The sequence below is a fragment of the Lichenostomus cassidix genome, chromosome 5 (assembly GCF_008360975.1).
Source record: "Lichenostomus cassidix isolate B80296 chromosome 5, HeHo_3.0, whole genome shotgun sequence".
Lineage (NCBI taxonomy): Eukaryota > Metazoa > Chordata > Aves > Passeriformes > Meliphagidae > Lichenostomus > Lichenostomus cassidix.
Genome location: NC_139486.1, coordinates 20,116,558 through 20,132,662, shown reverse-complemented (window position 1 = coordinate 20,132,662; position 16,105 = coordinate 20,116,558). Strand labels below are relative to the sequence as shown.

Below are 16,105 nucleotides of genomic sequence, written 5' to 3'. Positions count from 1 at the left end.
CAGAGATCCCACGACTCTGTAAGAACATAAGTTGTATACACACAAGGGGGTAGAAAGAACAGTTAAAAAACACTATTGAAGGAGAATTAGTGAATTCAACTTTCACTGCGAAAATGCTACACAAACATGAGACTAACTGGTGCAAATGAAAGATCTGGGAAAAAATCCATGGTTGAGGACATCTCTCTAATCCCTGAGAAGATACGCAGCTTACACAGGTATGATTCATTTTGCACAGGTTCAGAATTCAAGGACAGCCCTTTTCTTTGGTGTAGGTTTGGGTGACAAACAGAATATATTGCATGTCCCAGTTAAAAAACCCCAAACAACGATCAGTGGGATGCTTGCTAGGCAAAGACATCCATCCAGTATCCAAAGCTAAAACACAGAAAGACACTTAAGATGGTTCGAGCACTTCTTTGTTGAAAAGTAGAGTGTTTTACTCTTTTGAGTAAAAAAATGTTTTACAAGAGGAGAATATGTTACTTGTAGATTTTTTTCTGTGATATAATACTTACAACCTGAACTTGAGAGCAGTGACCTGGACAAAAAGCTGTTTTGAGTTCGCCAACTAGAAGACTGAGCAGCCACTTCTATATCAGAAATTTCAGCATCCATTTTCACACCCTATGGGAGCCAAATAAAAACAGTTTTATCTGTTACTATGAAACAGCTGTAAACTTTAACAAAAAACATACAGTAGTACACATACAGTCACATGCTGTGATTTCACACATGCTGGAAAAGACTGATTTGAATTCTCTGAATCCTCAGTATTGCAGTTAGGTTCAAATTAATTTGCTTATGAATTTCATTCCGATTTCATCACTATAAAAGGTCTGCAAAAAAGTGCTTTGCCTTGAGAAAAGCACTGGCATCATTGCAAGTTTTTGCCACTACAGTAAGTTGTAAAAACGTTTTTTCCTGTTCACATCACATCCACAGTTCAGGACATCAGCAGGGCAGACATCAGTGAATGATGACTTCCTCATTAATGAAGAAGGAATATTCGCCGTATTAATTTACTTAACTTCCACATGTAAGGAGTAATAAATATTAAATCTATTTCCCCTGCCACTGAGAAAACCCGAAGTTCACTGACTTCTCATATCAAAATACCTAAAGATGCTTCAGAATTTTTTTGTTAAACCATTAAATAAAGTCTGAAGTACAATGTTACTATTTATGGCTAAACCATACAGCATAGCTTCTTGGTGAGAAAAGCCATTTGGTCTATAAGCTAAAAAGAGAAAATAAATTTTAAAAGGTCATTTAAACAAAAATCCCTGAAAAATCTCTATTAGCTCTGCAGCTAGTAGTCCCCAGTTACAATACCATCCAAAATAAGATTAAAAGCTTGGCTTGGTATCCAAATTACTCAGTTTCTTGAAATGAAAAGAGGTAATAATGAACAAATGCATCAGTTCATAAAACACACAATTTTGCTGCTGAATTCTTATCACAGCCTCTGGGAATTTTGTTAAAACGTCTTGCAATTTATCATTGATGTTGATACTGAGATTTGAAAACTAAACAAAAAACAAAATAAAATTCTACGTTAATTTAGAGATACAATGAGCTTTTGTTCCATCACTGAAGAAGGATTTATTCCTATTAAGACTAATGGGAATTATACATATTAATCCCCTTATGTTCTGATGAGAGACTTAATATCTAAAGTGTTCATAGCACAACAACAACTTTTAAAGAATAAAAAAAAAAATTTGTCTTTTCATTCTACTTCCAGATATGGTCTTAGAATAGACCTGTTAAATAAGAAAGGTGCTTCCACCAGTAACTGCAAAACAAAATGGCTTTCTCTTTACAGAAATATTAATTTATAGGATGTACCTTTGCTCATGTGCTTCATTGACAATTACATCTGTATGTTGTGTTTCAGTAGATGGTCAATTGTCTGTGGCAGGGAAACTGTCCTAAAATATTTGTATCTCTACATTGTAACATTTATCCCTAGTTTTGCTCTGGCTTTCTGTTTAGATTTTGCTTCTGTTGGTATTCTTTTCTTATTTTCTTTAAGTATCTTCTGTTGATGGTGTTTTCCCCCCAATTTCTTCTTTATCTACTAACACTTGGCCCTTTCTTAGTTAAAAAATCAAGATTGTTGTACCTGATAGTATTCTGCCAGCCCCTGGCCTACTTTTATTACTGGAAATCTTCCATTTTAACACATACAAATAGAAATTATGATTTTTCTGGGCTTCTAATCAACAGGTATTTTAAAGCCATCTGACAAGCCTACAGAAGAGCAGGAAGATTGAGTGTGGACAAAAGAAGTAATGAGAAAGGAAGAATAAAACTGCTTTCAGAGGAACATTCAACTTTGGTTTAATTCTTTCTCCTTAAAATGAAAAAAGGCTGGGACACAATATTAGATAATGCCTGTCTGAGATCAATGTTGGCAAGTAAGCTGAAAGAAGAGTATTAAAAGAAAGGCTAGAAAGAAGATCGTAACAGAGGAGAAAGATTAATTCCCCAAGTAATCTTATCTAAAATGATCAATGTAAAAGAGTTTATAAGAATCATGCATATTCTTATCACCTATCAAATATCTGTCTACTTTGTATAGCAGGGGCACTATGTAGTGTGCAGAGCATGAACCAAATATATCAGAAAGAATGAACTTTGATGTCCTCAAACCTACACTCTTCCAGCAATCAATTTAAGAGACTCCCAACTGACGAATAGTAAAATAAATTTTAAAAAACTATAAAAAACCCAAAAACCAATGCATTTGAGTTAGTTCCAAAGGAGTGTAAGAAAGGCAAGCATTAAAAAGGTTTTTTTTAGTCTAAGTAGCCTGATCACTGAAATCAGATTAGCACCCGTCTGTTACTTGGTTTTGAACATTCTGTTCTATTTGCAACAGCCGTGACAGCAGAGTACTCTATGTCATGCAAAAACCCAATTAGGCCTGACTTAATGGAAGCCATTAAATGCTCTCCGTTGTCTAAAGAAAGAGAATTGTTTTGGAATCAGCTTTATACTGGATTCTGAATAGAGAGTTCAAATCACACGAGCTCAGTAAGTTCAGTCAGCTTAATGCAATGTTATGTTCTACCATCAGCTGATTGCATTCCACCTAGCTTTTCAATGTTTTCCAAATTTCAGTAGCTACTGATTTAGTAACGCTTGTGTGGAGGGAAGTGAAATTCAAGAAACTGAAGACTATCATAAGCCACAGACTGAATGTGCCCATTTCTTCTTTTCAGTTTTTTCTTACAGAAAAAGCAAGATGGCTGTTTTCAAGTAACTTAATACCTTATTATAACAGCCACTTATTAGGCTAAAATATTCTATATTTATTTTACCTTTTCCAGTTTTTTAAACACACACTGGTAAGTATGTCCTCATATTACAGAAGGAAGATGGCTACAGATGAGGTGGGGAACACAAATACCTTTTTGATAGAGTGTGTGTGATCCTTGATTTCAGCTCAGCTGCTTAGAGACACAGGTATGATACAAAGCCAAAGAATCTGATTTGACTGAGATAAGTAGCAAGAATACTAGTATGATTCTTCAGGTCTGATCACTTATTTCAACCACTTCCATAAGTAATTGGGGTTCTGCTGAACTAAGCTGCTATCACAGTAACAGTGATATGACAATGAACAAGCTAATGAGAGAAAGAAAGCATGTTAACAATTGGAAAGGTGAACTCTTTACAAGCAATGTTTCTAAACAGGTGCACTGGATTTGTGTTGCAAGGAGCTATTCATTCTTAGCACTGCTATGAGTCCAATGACTGATCTTTAGCAAATTACTTCCCTTCTGTTTGCCTGGATTTCATTTTTGTATAAAAGAGACATCATAGATAGTAGTTTGTAAAGAATGCAAAGATCTACTACTGAAAAAATACTATATGTGATTTATAAATTAGTCAACCTTTTCATAGAGAAAATGCATTTCTATGTCTTTTACTTGAAAGGAAGAGAGAAAATTGAACAAAATAATTTAAAAATTGCTGTAGACAGCAATTTGACAAAGCAGCTAAACACTTCAGAGTAGTAAGACACATTAAGATATCTTTCTGTGAAATTTGAAAGATTTCTGGAAAGTATCCATGGCACTTAAAATGAAAGCAACCCTTCAATCATCAAATTTCATGCCACGACAGTATACCTGCCATGCCATCAGCCACAGCAGCTATATTAAACAGAAACATTCATGAGTGATTTTAGTCTGTGTTTGTACTAGCAGTTAATAAGGTAACGTTATATTGCTAATTGAAAGTAATTGGGACACAAAAGAGGAGTACACACACATACCTTGACTTGCTGGACTCTTTGCTTTGAATCTTCCAGCTGTTGCTGTAAAGAACTCACTATGTCTTTATACTTCATATACCTTTCTTCAATCATCTCCCTTCGGTAATGGGACTCCTATAAATGTATTGAAAGATCTAGATGATTTCATAACATGAAAAGTAGTTAGAAAATGTCTGGCTATTGTAAATACAGGTATCATAAAGGATTTTCACCACACGAAGAATGAATTTAGTACTAACTTTCAAAGGCTCAACTACAGGGGCCATACAAAAGCACAATGTTCTGTATAGAAAAATAATGTTAAAATAAAAGTAAGCTAAAATGGCAATGGCCCCATCCTTAATTGGTGAATGACTTCTTGTAACTCTTTCCAAACTTCAGCAATATCATACCTTCAAACAAAGAAATTCTGTAATGGTAAAAAATTAATTACAATACCACAGAAACAAGCACCTGAAGAAAAAAGGGTTCTAAGGATATGGACTAAACAGTGTTTTCAATAAGAAAACATAATACGTCTCACTGAACTAGCTAATGATTCACTTGAATTAACAAACCTCCCAGACAACCTGCAAGGTTATCAAAATTTATTTCCTTTTTCCTTCTACCTTTCCTATGAAAACAGTGAGGAAAGAACTTGCTGTGGAAAACAATGATGGCTTTGAAATACTTCACTCATGCATACCACTTGAGAGTAAAATAGCCTATTGTACAAAAAAAATCCAGTATGTTATTTGCAAATAGAAACAGTAATAAAGCTTCAAACTGACATCCTTCTCAAAGCTAAGGCATAAAGCTTAGCTCTCTTGAATAATAAATTATTTCTTAAACAAAACACTGTGTTGATGGGCACTCATCTTCAGAAAACCATCTTTAAAAAACTAAGCATGATGGAGAAGGACAGAGGTCAATTCAAAGCAAAGACTTTGCATCCCAATATCACAAATATTGGCTAAGTTATAACTACAGCAAACCAGGAAATGACAATGTAGTTTCATAGCAGTGTTCAGCGAGAGATGGCAAGTGTGAAGGAGATCGTAGATACCCCACATTCAAGCCTTTTGCTCTGAGAGCAAAATTTTTCCTTTAGCAGAAACAGAAAGCAAACACAAACCTCTGTCAGACCAAAAAAGCTCTTCTGTGGATACCTGGAATGTAAAATTAAAACTATACATCTCAACAATATTTTGCATAAAAAACTCAAACTTTTATAACAGTATTTGCATTGCCAATGTTTGCAATGATTGCTGCAACTGACATCAATAAAATGGTGTAGAGTTATTAACTGATGACCTTGTGCAGGAAAAATTAGAATAACACTCCAAACAAATTTTTTGAAATGTTTATGACTCCCATACGTTAAGAAATTTTATATAGCAAATAAAATGCAAATCATTATGCATTTGTTGATTTAGATTTAATACTGATTTTAAATTTATATTGTGCAAGAAGGTTCCAAATTCTTTTTTATTAAGCCCCCCATGTCATAAATGGAAAGTAATTATGGTTTAGAGGTTTTGCCACTTAGCCACTGAAAATCTAATCTGACGCTTATCACTCTCAACAGTATGTCACCACTACTGTCAATATGTCCCATTGTGTACAAGCACACTTTGAATGGACAGTGGTGCTGAGAAAATAAGTGACAATTATTATCATTGTGTCAAAACAAAACAAAAAGTTGTAAAGGTCATCTACCTTCACTCATGAAGTTAAATATTGTAACAACTTACATAATTTATTTAATTATAAGATTTTCACTTTTAAACATGCAATATCAGAATTTACCACTCAATACAAATATTCTGAAACAGTATCTAACACATGACCTGTTACGCCTAGTTATCAAAATTTGCTTATATTATGGAGCACCTCAGCAGTGTTCCTAATTAGAACTAAATTTATAACCTCAAAAAATCCATATAAGCATGAAAATAAATTTCTGGGTTTGTCTATATAACAAGCATTTACGCAGCTGTAAATATCTTATTAAACAACTTATCCATACATTCATAGAGGATATTAATTAACCAAAATATTTTAGAGCTACTGAAAGAGTCAAATGAAATCTTTCTCACTCCAGTATCTTTGGAATCTTCTAACAGGCTTAGTTTCTCAGGCACAGACTCCAGGTGGTCTAAAGCTACTCGGGTACTCTAAAGAATAGAACACAAGTTAAAACATTAAAAATTAATCAATTCTTTCAGCCACCTCAAACATTCAAAACCTACTGCATCTATGGAAGCAGGTTCATAGGTAGGTATGCATCTAAACTGATCAGGTCAATAGTAAACAGGTTGCTAAGGAAAAAGGACAAATTAAAACACGTAGCACAGTCTCCTTAATTTGAATCTCCATGATTAGTTACAAGATTATTGAGCAGAATAATAATTATTTACAATTTTGGAGTTTATGTAGCCTTTAATTGCACTTCAGGAAGTAAAGTAAATTCAAGAAATTAAAAATATTCAATCAGCAAGGCTTAATTGTCCATGACTGAAGTAAATTCCAAGAGGTGAGGATGAGCTGTACAGTTCAGGAACCCCTGGAGCAGCACCAAGCCTCATCACAGCCCGTCAGCCAACGGCAGACAGCCAGGTGAGGTGCCGGGAGCAAGCCAGGCAGATTTAAATGGCTCCAGAGAGCGCAAGTGACCCAAAGCACAGGGAACAGGAGCATTGCACAGCAGTGAGGGTGTGGCACAACAGTTCTCATAGGCAGGGCAAGCAGAAAGGCTCCTCTCTGACCATCCATGAGAGGCAGCAAATGGACAAACAAGTAAGAGAGAGACCAATTATTTTCAGAGACACTACAGTCTCAAGACTCTCAGAAGTCATGAATCTCTACTGTAGTGGAGAAGCAGATGGACTCAGAACCCTACAGGGTAATTAGTCAAAGGACTGTTGGATAGCGTCTGTTAAAGATGAAGGCTGTACCAGAAGGAAGGTTCCTCCTCCTCAGAATTTGACAAGTAGGACTGGCACCTTCTACAACACCTTTGAGGCTCTAGAACTGGAAGGCCTGAGGCTCTGGAACTGATAAGGTGGGTGAACGTCTTTCTGGGATGACCAGATATAAAACAACATCACCTGTACCTACACCACCTCTGTTAAGAGGAAAAGAAGGGTAGTTGTAACAGGAGACTCCCTTCTAAGGGGAACGGAGGGCCTGATACGCAGACTGGACACAGCTCACAGGGAAGTCTCCGGGGACTCAAATAAGAGACATTACTGACATTGGAAAAATACAGAGATGGTGCTTGCCACTGTAGGGAGAAAATTCATGTGGCCAAAGCTCTACTGGAGTCGAAACTGGCCAGAAATGTGGAGGACAATAAAAAGAGTTTTTTCAAATACATTAATGGCAATAGGCAGTGTAAAAATAACATCGTCCCCTTACAGGATGAGGATGGTCACCTCAGAAACAGGGACAGAGGCAAGGCAGAGGTGGCTTAACGCATTCTTTGCCTATGTTTTCAACATGGATGATGGACCCAGGGGATCACAGTGCCCTGAGCTTGAGGACCATGAGTGCAAGAATTATCAACTCCCAGTTGACCCTGAATTTGCACAGGATCCGCAGTTCCAGCTGGATGCTTACAAATCTATGGGTGTTGGGATTTATCCAAGACTTCTTAAAGAGCTAGATGATGTTATAACAAAACCTCTCTGGATGTGTTTTGAGTGGTCTTGGAAATCCAGAGAGGTCCCAGCTGACTGGAAGCTGGTTAGTGTTGTCCTGATGTATCAGGGGCCAGGGGGGCTGCATGAGCCGGCTCCCCCCCGGTCCAGGGTCTCTGGTCCGTGTAATTCCACCGGATTTAGTGCGCCTGGCCCCCGAGGTTCCGCGGCATGGCCTGAGTCTCCAAACCACGTCAATTCAGCAGGAATAGCGTGAGATGAAGGAAAGAACTGGACTCCATCTCTGTTCTGGCAGGGAGGTTTATTTGGGGTACGGGGGAGAGGGTCACAGGGAAAGGAGAAGGGGTGGGAAGCAGGAATGGGATAGGGGCTGCGAGCCCAGAGAGAAGACCCCTCCCAGATCCAGGCTCTGGCTTTTAAGGGGAAGGAGAGGGGGCAGGGGCTGGCTTTCTCTGAGCCAGTCCCAGGAGGACGAAGGGAAGATTGGCAGGAGGGTACACACCAATAGGTTTTGAGGTACAGCAAAGCATATTTTAAAATGAACCAATGGTACACCGAGTGGGGAAACAAAGGGAGCACATGGAGATCTGAAAATTGCATTACTACATTGTCCCAGTTTTAAAGAAGGGCAGGAAGGAGGACCCCAGGAACTACAGGCCTGTCACTCCCACTTCAGTGCCTGGTAAATTATGGAGAAGATTATTCTGGGACATATTGAAAAACACTTCAAAGATAACATTGGTCACAGCCATCCTGGTTTCATGACAGGAAAGTCCTGTTTATCAAACAAGATTTCCTTTTAAGACCACCTTGAATCCTGTGTGTAGTTTTGGTAACTGCAATGTAAGAAAGATATTAAACAAGAGGAGGGCAATGAAGATGGTGAAGGGCCTTGAGGGGAAGCCATATGAAGAGTGACTGAAGTCACTTGGTCTGAACAGCCTGGAGAAGAGGAGGCTGAGGGGAGACCTCATTGCAATTATAACTTCCTCACAAGGGGAAGAGGAGGGGAAGAGATCTCTTCTCTCTGGTGCTCAGTGAGAGGACACAAGGGAATGGCCTGAAGTTGTACCAGGGGAGGTTTAAGTTGGATATTATAAAAAGCTTCCTAACCCAGAGGGTGGTTGGGCACTGGAACAGGCTCTCCAGGGAAGTGGTGACAGCACCAAACATGACAGAGTTCAAAAACCATTTGGACAATGCCCTCAGGCACGGGGTGTGACTCTTGGGGATGGTGCTGTGCAGGGTCAGGATCTGGACTCAATGATCCTTGTGGGTCCCTTCCAACTCAGTATAATTCTCCAATTCTATGAATTTTTTAATTTTCTTTTTTTTTTTTTAATAAAAATCTATTCAACGAGCACTTAGCTAAATATAGAACAATCAAATTTCCTGGTTTTAAATTAGAAATGTTATGTACTACTGAAAAATGGATTACCATTTTAGGGAGAGTTAGGGTTGGACTCAACAATAAGATTTCACATTCACACCCATCACACAAAAAATGTAATCTATTGAAAGCTGCAAAGAAACAAAGAAAATAAATATCATGGTTTTGGTTTTGTGCACAGATGAAGTTCGTTGGTCATGCACAAAGAACAGTCATGCCCCATAGGCCAGATGTCTCTGCAGTTTCTCTAAGGCTGCCCTTCTATTATTTGCTGAAGAGCAAGTAAAACCAGTACTGCTTGTACTTTCTGAACAACAGTTGGTATTTCCTCCACAATTCTAAAAATCTCATTTCTTTGGATAAAGTTCTGCTAGACTGGTATACAATCTGCCAATAATGGGCTTCATTAACCATATCACTGCCTTGGTACTTTAAAGCAAAAATCTATAAAACAAATAAAATTCATCAATCCAGAAATCAAATATCATTACACTGTAAAGTCTATGCAAATTGACTTAACTTGCCCTTAACTACAAAAGCTTTGTTACTAGTCTTGGAAAGTCTCAATCTGACCAACATGACAAACATTCCATTTAGATCCCAGACTTAAGACCTGAAGAGACTAAAACTTTCAGTCACAACAGGATAAGAAAAATCAACGGGAGCCTGTGTGCACAACTGCAATCTACTTCAAAAAACTGGAGACTGGAAAGAGGAGTGGAGAATCAGAACTGAACAGGGTAGTCTAAATGAAGACAGACCATCTGTTTAAAAGCAATGATGTTTGCATTGTTGCTAGTTCCAAACATTCAGTTTTCAAGGTTTTAAGAAATATTTTTTTCATAACAAGCAAAGGTCAAATTTCATAAACAATGGGATTCATTTTGCAGCTCACAGGATTGAACTTGTAGCCAGTATTCAGTACCAATAAACTAAATTAGGTAGAGGACATGAGACTCATTCTTCTGTTTCTGCAAGTATATGTATGCAAAAACATTATAGAAATATTTCTCTATTTTCTGTAGTTAGGAAAGATTTGTACTGACAGTTAATATGCTCACAATATTAGGGCATATTTCTATAAAACAAGCATATGGTTAAATCAGTTTTCTAGATATTTGTTGGGGTTTTGTTTTTTGTCCTTCTGAGACTAATACTTTTCAAACAGTATCTCCCATTTTCTAGGAATAAACTTTTATCCTTAGATTGCATGCTTAGATAAAACAGAGCTCTCTTATTCCACTGTTACATTCTGCAGTAGGAATGCAAAAGGCCATAGAAGAGAAATATTTGGGAATTCCCAAATATGGCCATTTTCCCCTGGATAATTTCTACACTTCACATGGTGCAGAAGAGAACAAGAATACACTGCAGTCAAATGTGCTAGAACAATAACAACTCCTTTATCACAGGGAAAGAATTTTTCAAGAAGGTTGGATGAATTGTTGCTTCAAGAACAAAAGGAAGAATAGACCGCCTACAAAATGGGGTAAAAGGACTGATCAGCACATAAGAATATTTTTGATTTTAAGAACGACAGGAATAACTGTCAAAAGGGAAACAGAGTAAAAGAAAGATTTAAAAAGTAAAAGAAAGAGTGTTAGTCATTTAGCAAGAACAGGTAAATAGAAATGAGATGGAAAAATAATGTGGAGATTGTTTAAGTAAGAACACAAACCAGAATGAGTAGTTTTGCTTTTCTTTCATATTAACACATTAATTCAGTTAGATTTTTTAAAAATTACAGGAACTATTTGTGGCTAGCACAGGTCTTTCTTGTGAGAACATTCTGCTGTGTTTCATAAACAAAGATAAAGTCTGGATGTTTTTCAAACACTGTCTCGAGACTTGGACAGTTCAGGCCTGGCCAATTAGGCCTAGGGGGAGGTTTCTGACTGACCAATCTGGGCGACCTCTGAAAAATCTATATATATATGGAAATCAAAATAATAAACGCCTTTTCTTGCCACACTGAGAACTGGGGTCCTTTTCTCTGCTAGCGGCTCAACAGCGACAATTATTTAACGCTAACTGCAAGAAGGTATGCCTGAAAGATAGGTAAATCACTTCCTGAAATGGGATACACTGAGGATGCTCAGTACAAAAAGGTTCCTTTTTGCAACACTGAATACTGCCCACAGAAAAGGCCTGAAAGGACAGAAAAGTGAACACTTGTCCTGACTTGCAGTGAATAAAGTAGGGTAAATTAATTTTGTAAACTCACAGTTAGAATTTATAGAAGTTATTTCTTCCAGCAAGAGAACAACACTTTTTTCTTCCTTACCTGCGGTATGAGAAAGGAATTTCACTGATTTTCACACTTAGCTAGCCATGTTTGGATCAAAACTAAAATCTGTTTTATTATCTTTATCAGAAGTCTTACATTTTAATGTGTAACTTAATTTGCAATCCATTTCTTTCACTTGAAAAATTCACCTAACATTTTATAAGGAGAAAAAAAATTACTTTTCCTGAAACATATATGGTTCTTTACCAGAAAATAATTACAGAATCTGCAGTTATATATGTTAACACTGAATGTATAAAATGGATTCTTCTTCATATTTATGGATGCAATTATGCAAGAGGCCTACACATTGCATTTAAAGTGTCTATCACAGATGATAGTGTAGAAATGTTTATAAAGATGTATCTCTATAAAAATATGTTTATGGAGATATAAAATAGTTTCTTTTATCTTTTAATTTTTCAAGTGCTACTGTACCTCCCCGCTTGAAAGTAAAATTGCCTAGAGGTATCTATCAATCTCTAATGTTTCTCTCTCGTAAGAATCAACCATTTCAATTTTACCACAGTAAAGCAATATTCATTTGTCTTTCGTGCTTCTTTTACAATGGCCATATGTTCATCAAAGCAGAGATTTTTCCACACCATTATCTTATGATGAGATGCAATGTTTGCTGCTTCTTCACAAAGTAGCCCCTGGTACTGGTCTGCATGTGTATTTCTAAGCTGAGACAAAAGACCCTGAGGAATCCAAACTTAACTGTGTGTGAAAAAAATACTGAATCCTAATGTTCAGCAGTCACTCTAGTATCACATAGATCTGATGGAGAGAAAGCCTACAAAGTTTTTTACTTTGAACACCAACAACTCTCCTACCCCATCAGAAATAAAATGCTTCCTCACAGGAAATAATCCCAAAATTGCAATGCCCTTCAATCTCTCTTCTTGGTCCAGCATCAAATTAAATTATAAATATTTTAAGTTTATGGAATATATTACCTAACATATTTTGCTAACCTATTTTATTTATGAACTGCAGAAAAATATAAATTTGAGATGTCACATACAGCCAAAATAAAGTTTTCTGGGATACAGGACAGACTTAATGGAGTAGCTTCTCATCATGCTATAATGTATATTCAATTTACAGCAATTTCTTTTTCAGCTACAAATATTTTTGCTTTCTGTTTTAAGAAAGATGACCTGTGATCTGTTCTTGTGAAAAAAGGTACTCAGGCCCTACATGTAAGCCCATGCCTTAAGCCATCCCATTTTTCAACTCTTTCTCTAATTTCAATGTCAAAGCCTCATGTCAACCCTGTCTGCAAATGGATTTAAGGAAGATGTTAATCGTCTGTTCTTCTTCAGTGTCTCTGAAATACATCCCCTCTATTTCATGCATTTTTTGTAGGGGAAAAATAAATCAGCTGCATCTCAACTAGTCCTTATTCATTACATTATTAAATATGATCTTGAAAGTAGAAGACCAGCCTTTGAGTTAGATTCATACTCAGTCTGTGGTTTTTTGGCTTTGTTGAGAATCATGTGGCTAAAGAATAGTACAGGCTACTTGGATTTCTGAAAGGTGTTTTAGATTCCTAAAGTTTAAATCTATCTTCACGCTCAAAATGATTGGCTCTAGGGTAACCATTACTACTCAGGAAGTAGACCATACATATTACCAAGGACCTGCTAACTCAGTGCTCAGTATCAATCAGAAAAGCAAAACCAACATTCAATATAATCAGGAAAGGAAAAAAAAGCCAGAGAACACAACTATTCCAGATTATTAATCCAGTTGCATCTTGACTACTGAGTGCAGATGTGGACCTTTATTTCAGAAGGGAAATAAGAAAAGGTTAGAGAAGAGCAACAAGAATTTTGAAAGCCATGGAGTGCTGTTTCCAAGTGAGAAATTATCAAATACAATACTTTAAAGAACAGGACTCTTCATCCAGGAAGAGGTGCCCAAGCAGATGATGACCCATTTGCATAAAATCAGAAGTCATATAAAGATAGAAAACTTTATATAGCTTTAAGCAGGACACTGGGCAAATTCATGAATGAGAAAGACCATGGAACACTTCCAAATTCACAGAAACGACATCCTAAGTCTGGAAGTCTTTGAGCTTTGAACAGCTGGAGTCAGAATGAATGAGTGGGAAACCAAATACATGTCAGTCCTGTTCATACAGGTTTCCCTTAGCATTTTACTTTGGCCATTGTTGCAATGTCTATAGCTGGGCTAGACTGACCTTTGGTCTTAACTAGAATGGTTCCTTTTATATTCTAAAATTCTCACAGACTTCTGAGCAGTTTGTGGAGTGACTTGAATAGAATAACTCACATGCTAACGTTTTCAGGGACAGAAATGTGTGCCTTTTCCATAAAAATGAATGAAAAGAATGGTAGTGATGTGCAAACAAAAACAGAAAAGAGAAAAAGCCAAGTTTGTTGTTGGGGGGATTCAATAAAGAAGGTAGCAATAAAAGAATACATTAAAGAATGTGAGAGAAAGGTGATGAAAGAGCTTTTAGCGGGCCCACACAATTGGTTCTGGTAATTAATGAAAAGCACAGCAACCTCCTCAACATGGTTCAAATGCCATACTTGTATCATTAATGACTACACTCTATTCTATTAAAAAGATAGATTTAGCCACACAGATAAAATGTGAAAGAGGATGTTAGAAGCACCTGACACAGAGGGCAATTAAGTACTGTTAAATTTTTTCCCAGAAATCAGAAATCTGTGTGGCATAATGCATACAAATAATCCTAAAGACAGCAATCACATCTGTCTGCTTATGTATAACAAGCAACAGCAGGTACTGACCCAGTGCACTGATGGTACTGATAAGAGGAAGAAACACCCACTATACTGACTAAGGCAGTATTAATGGCACTTAACAGCAGTTCTCTTTGATAGACTGAGTGCTACTAATCTTTCTGTTTTTAAAATAAAGACTATTTACTTTAAAAAGGGGCGTTCTGTGTTTTCACAGAGAATGATAAAACAAATTACTTCTTTTCCATTACTTCATACACTTTGATGTTTAAACTGCATGTGAACAGTTAATCCTCCGATACTGGTATGTTCTTGGTGATAGACAGTTTCACACTGTCTCAAGGGACAGATCTAAATCAAAATCAGACACATTTTATTTTTAGTCTCAAAGCCACAATGCTAAATGCAAATAAATCAAAGCAGGTTTGTATACAATACTCCCAGAGTTTGCCTTTATAGTCAATACATTGAAAACACATAAACATAAACCAGAAACCAAACTTCATTGACTTTCAAGTACAGTGCTCCTTTCTTTTCTGAGGTAGGTAAAAACAAATGGCTATCTGTATTGCAGATTTTTTTTTAAATAGAGTTGATTTAAGTACCAGTGAGCTACTGCCCAAAGAATAACCATAAAAAGATTAAATGCAATGTCATTTTAACTGACTGCAATGCATGTCAGCAGGCAGTTACTCACAATTCAAATGAAAAATATAATGTTAGAGGTGACCTAAAATGACTTATTTTCAAATGACCATAGCACATTGAATACCTACATAGCAAGAATAGGATGTAACCAGCATGTTTAAAGATATCCTTTTCTTTCCCTGGTAAGATCTGTAAAACTATGCACTGTCAGCTTCAATCTCCAGCTTTTCCTTTACTGAATGTGGTTCTGCTTAAGAGGCCTGAGGTGCTCTGCTGACTTTTATATGCCAGGCAAACTCCATGATAGCTAGGACATTCTGTGCATAGTACATCATACACAGAGAGAGAACTTTCAGACAAAAAAGAAAAGTATTTTGTATCTTTATATTCCATGTATATCATGACTCCAGTTATACCATTGTTTTGATGATTTCAGCATATCAAGAAGTCAATTTATCTGTACAAAGATAGGCAACACATGTGACCTCATCATGTTACAAAACATGCATGTTCAATTGGCTTTTTCTCTGCATTACTTTGTTTCATAAGAGTTTTAACAAGAAAGATTTTTTTAAGCAAAAACTACACTAATGAAAAACAAATGACCTTTGCTAACAAAGCATTGCCAATGTCAAACTACATTTAATTTAGATTCCAGATGTTTTTACATGGGATGGGCCACATTTTAATTAAGGGAACTTCATGGATGCTTCCTTTCCTGTTTGCAATGACATCGACTGTCTCTTCTCCCATTCATAAGCACATGAAATTCCTGTACTAACTAGAGGAATTGTTAATATGGGAAAATATTGTGAAACTATTTTATGAATTTGTAGTTGTTTGATACATACTAGCAGCTGGAAACATAGAGGAAACAGTGTTTTCTTTTGGCAAGCCAGCTTTCTGTGAATCATTATTCAGTGCTCCAAGTACTCTGGGAGTCCATACGACTAGTTTTTGGGAATCTGTTCTTTATTGGTTACTAAGATTTTGATCAGAGACATCCAGATATAATTCCTAGAATTAAAAGAAATATAACTCAAGGGGTACAGTATATAAAGCGATGTCAGTAGGAACACATTCTTAAAAGATATAAAGACTTCC

At 36.6% G+C, this 16,105-nt stretch overlaps 1 protein-coding gene across 9 annotated transcripts in view; it reads right to left on the bottom strand.

The window, feature by feature from the left end:
* CEP128 (centrosomal protein 128) overlaps positions 1 to 16,105 on the bottom strand; it is a 119,378-nt gene that overhangs the window by 18,290 nt on the left and 84,983 nt on the right. For 6 of the 9 annotated variants that reach the window (XM_085061627.1, XM_085061624.1, XM_085061623.1 and 3 more), the window contains 3 exons: positions 6,367 to 6,444; positions 4,289 to 4,402; positions 519 to 627 (listed from right to left, as the gene is read on the bottom strand). In XM_085061627.1, the coding sequence (XP_084917753.1) occupies positions 519 to 627; positions 4,289 to 4,402; positions 6,367 to 6,444 (301 nt within the window). Of the gene's footprint in view, positions 1 to 518; positions 628 to 4,288; positions 4,403 to 5,402; positions 5,437 to 6,366; positions 6,445 to 14,534; positions 14,705 to 16,105 lie in introns of those variants that run through there. The other 3 variants (XR_014852508.1, XM_085061625.1, XM_085061630.1) reach the window with 3 other exon arrangements.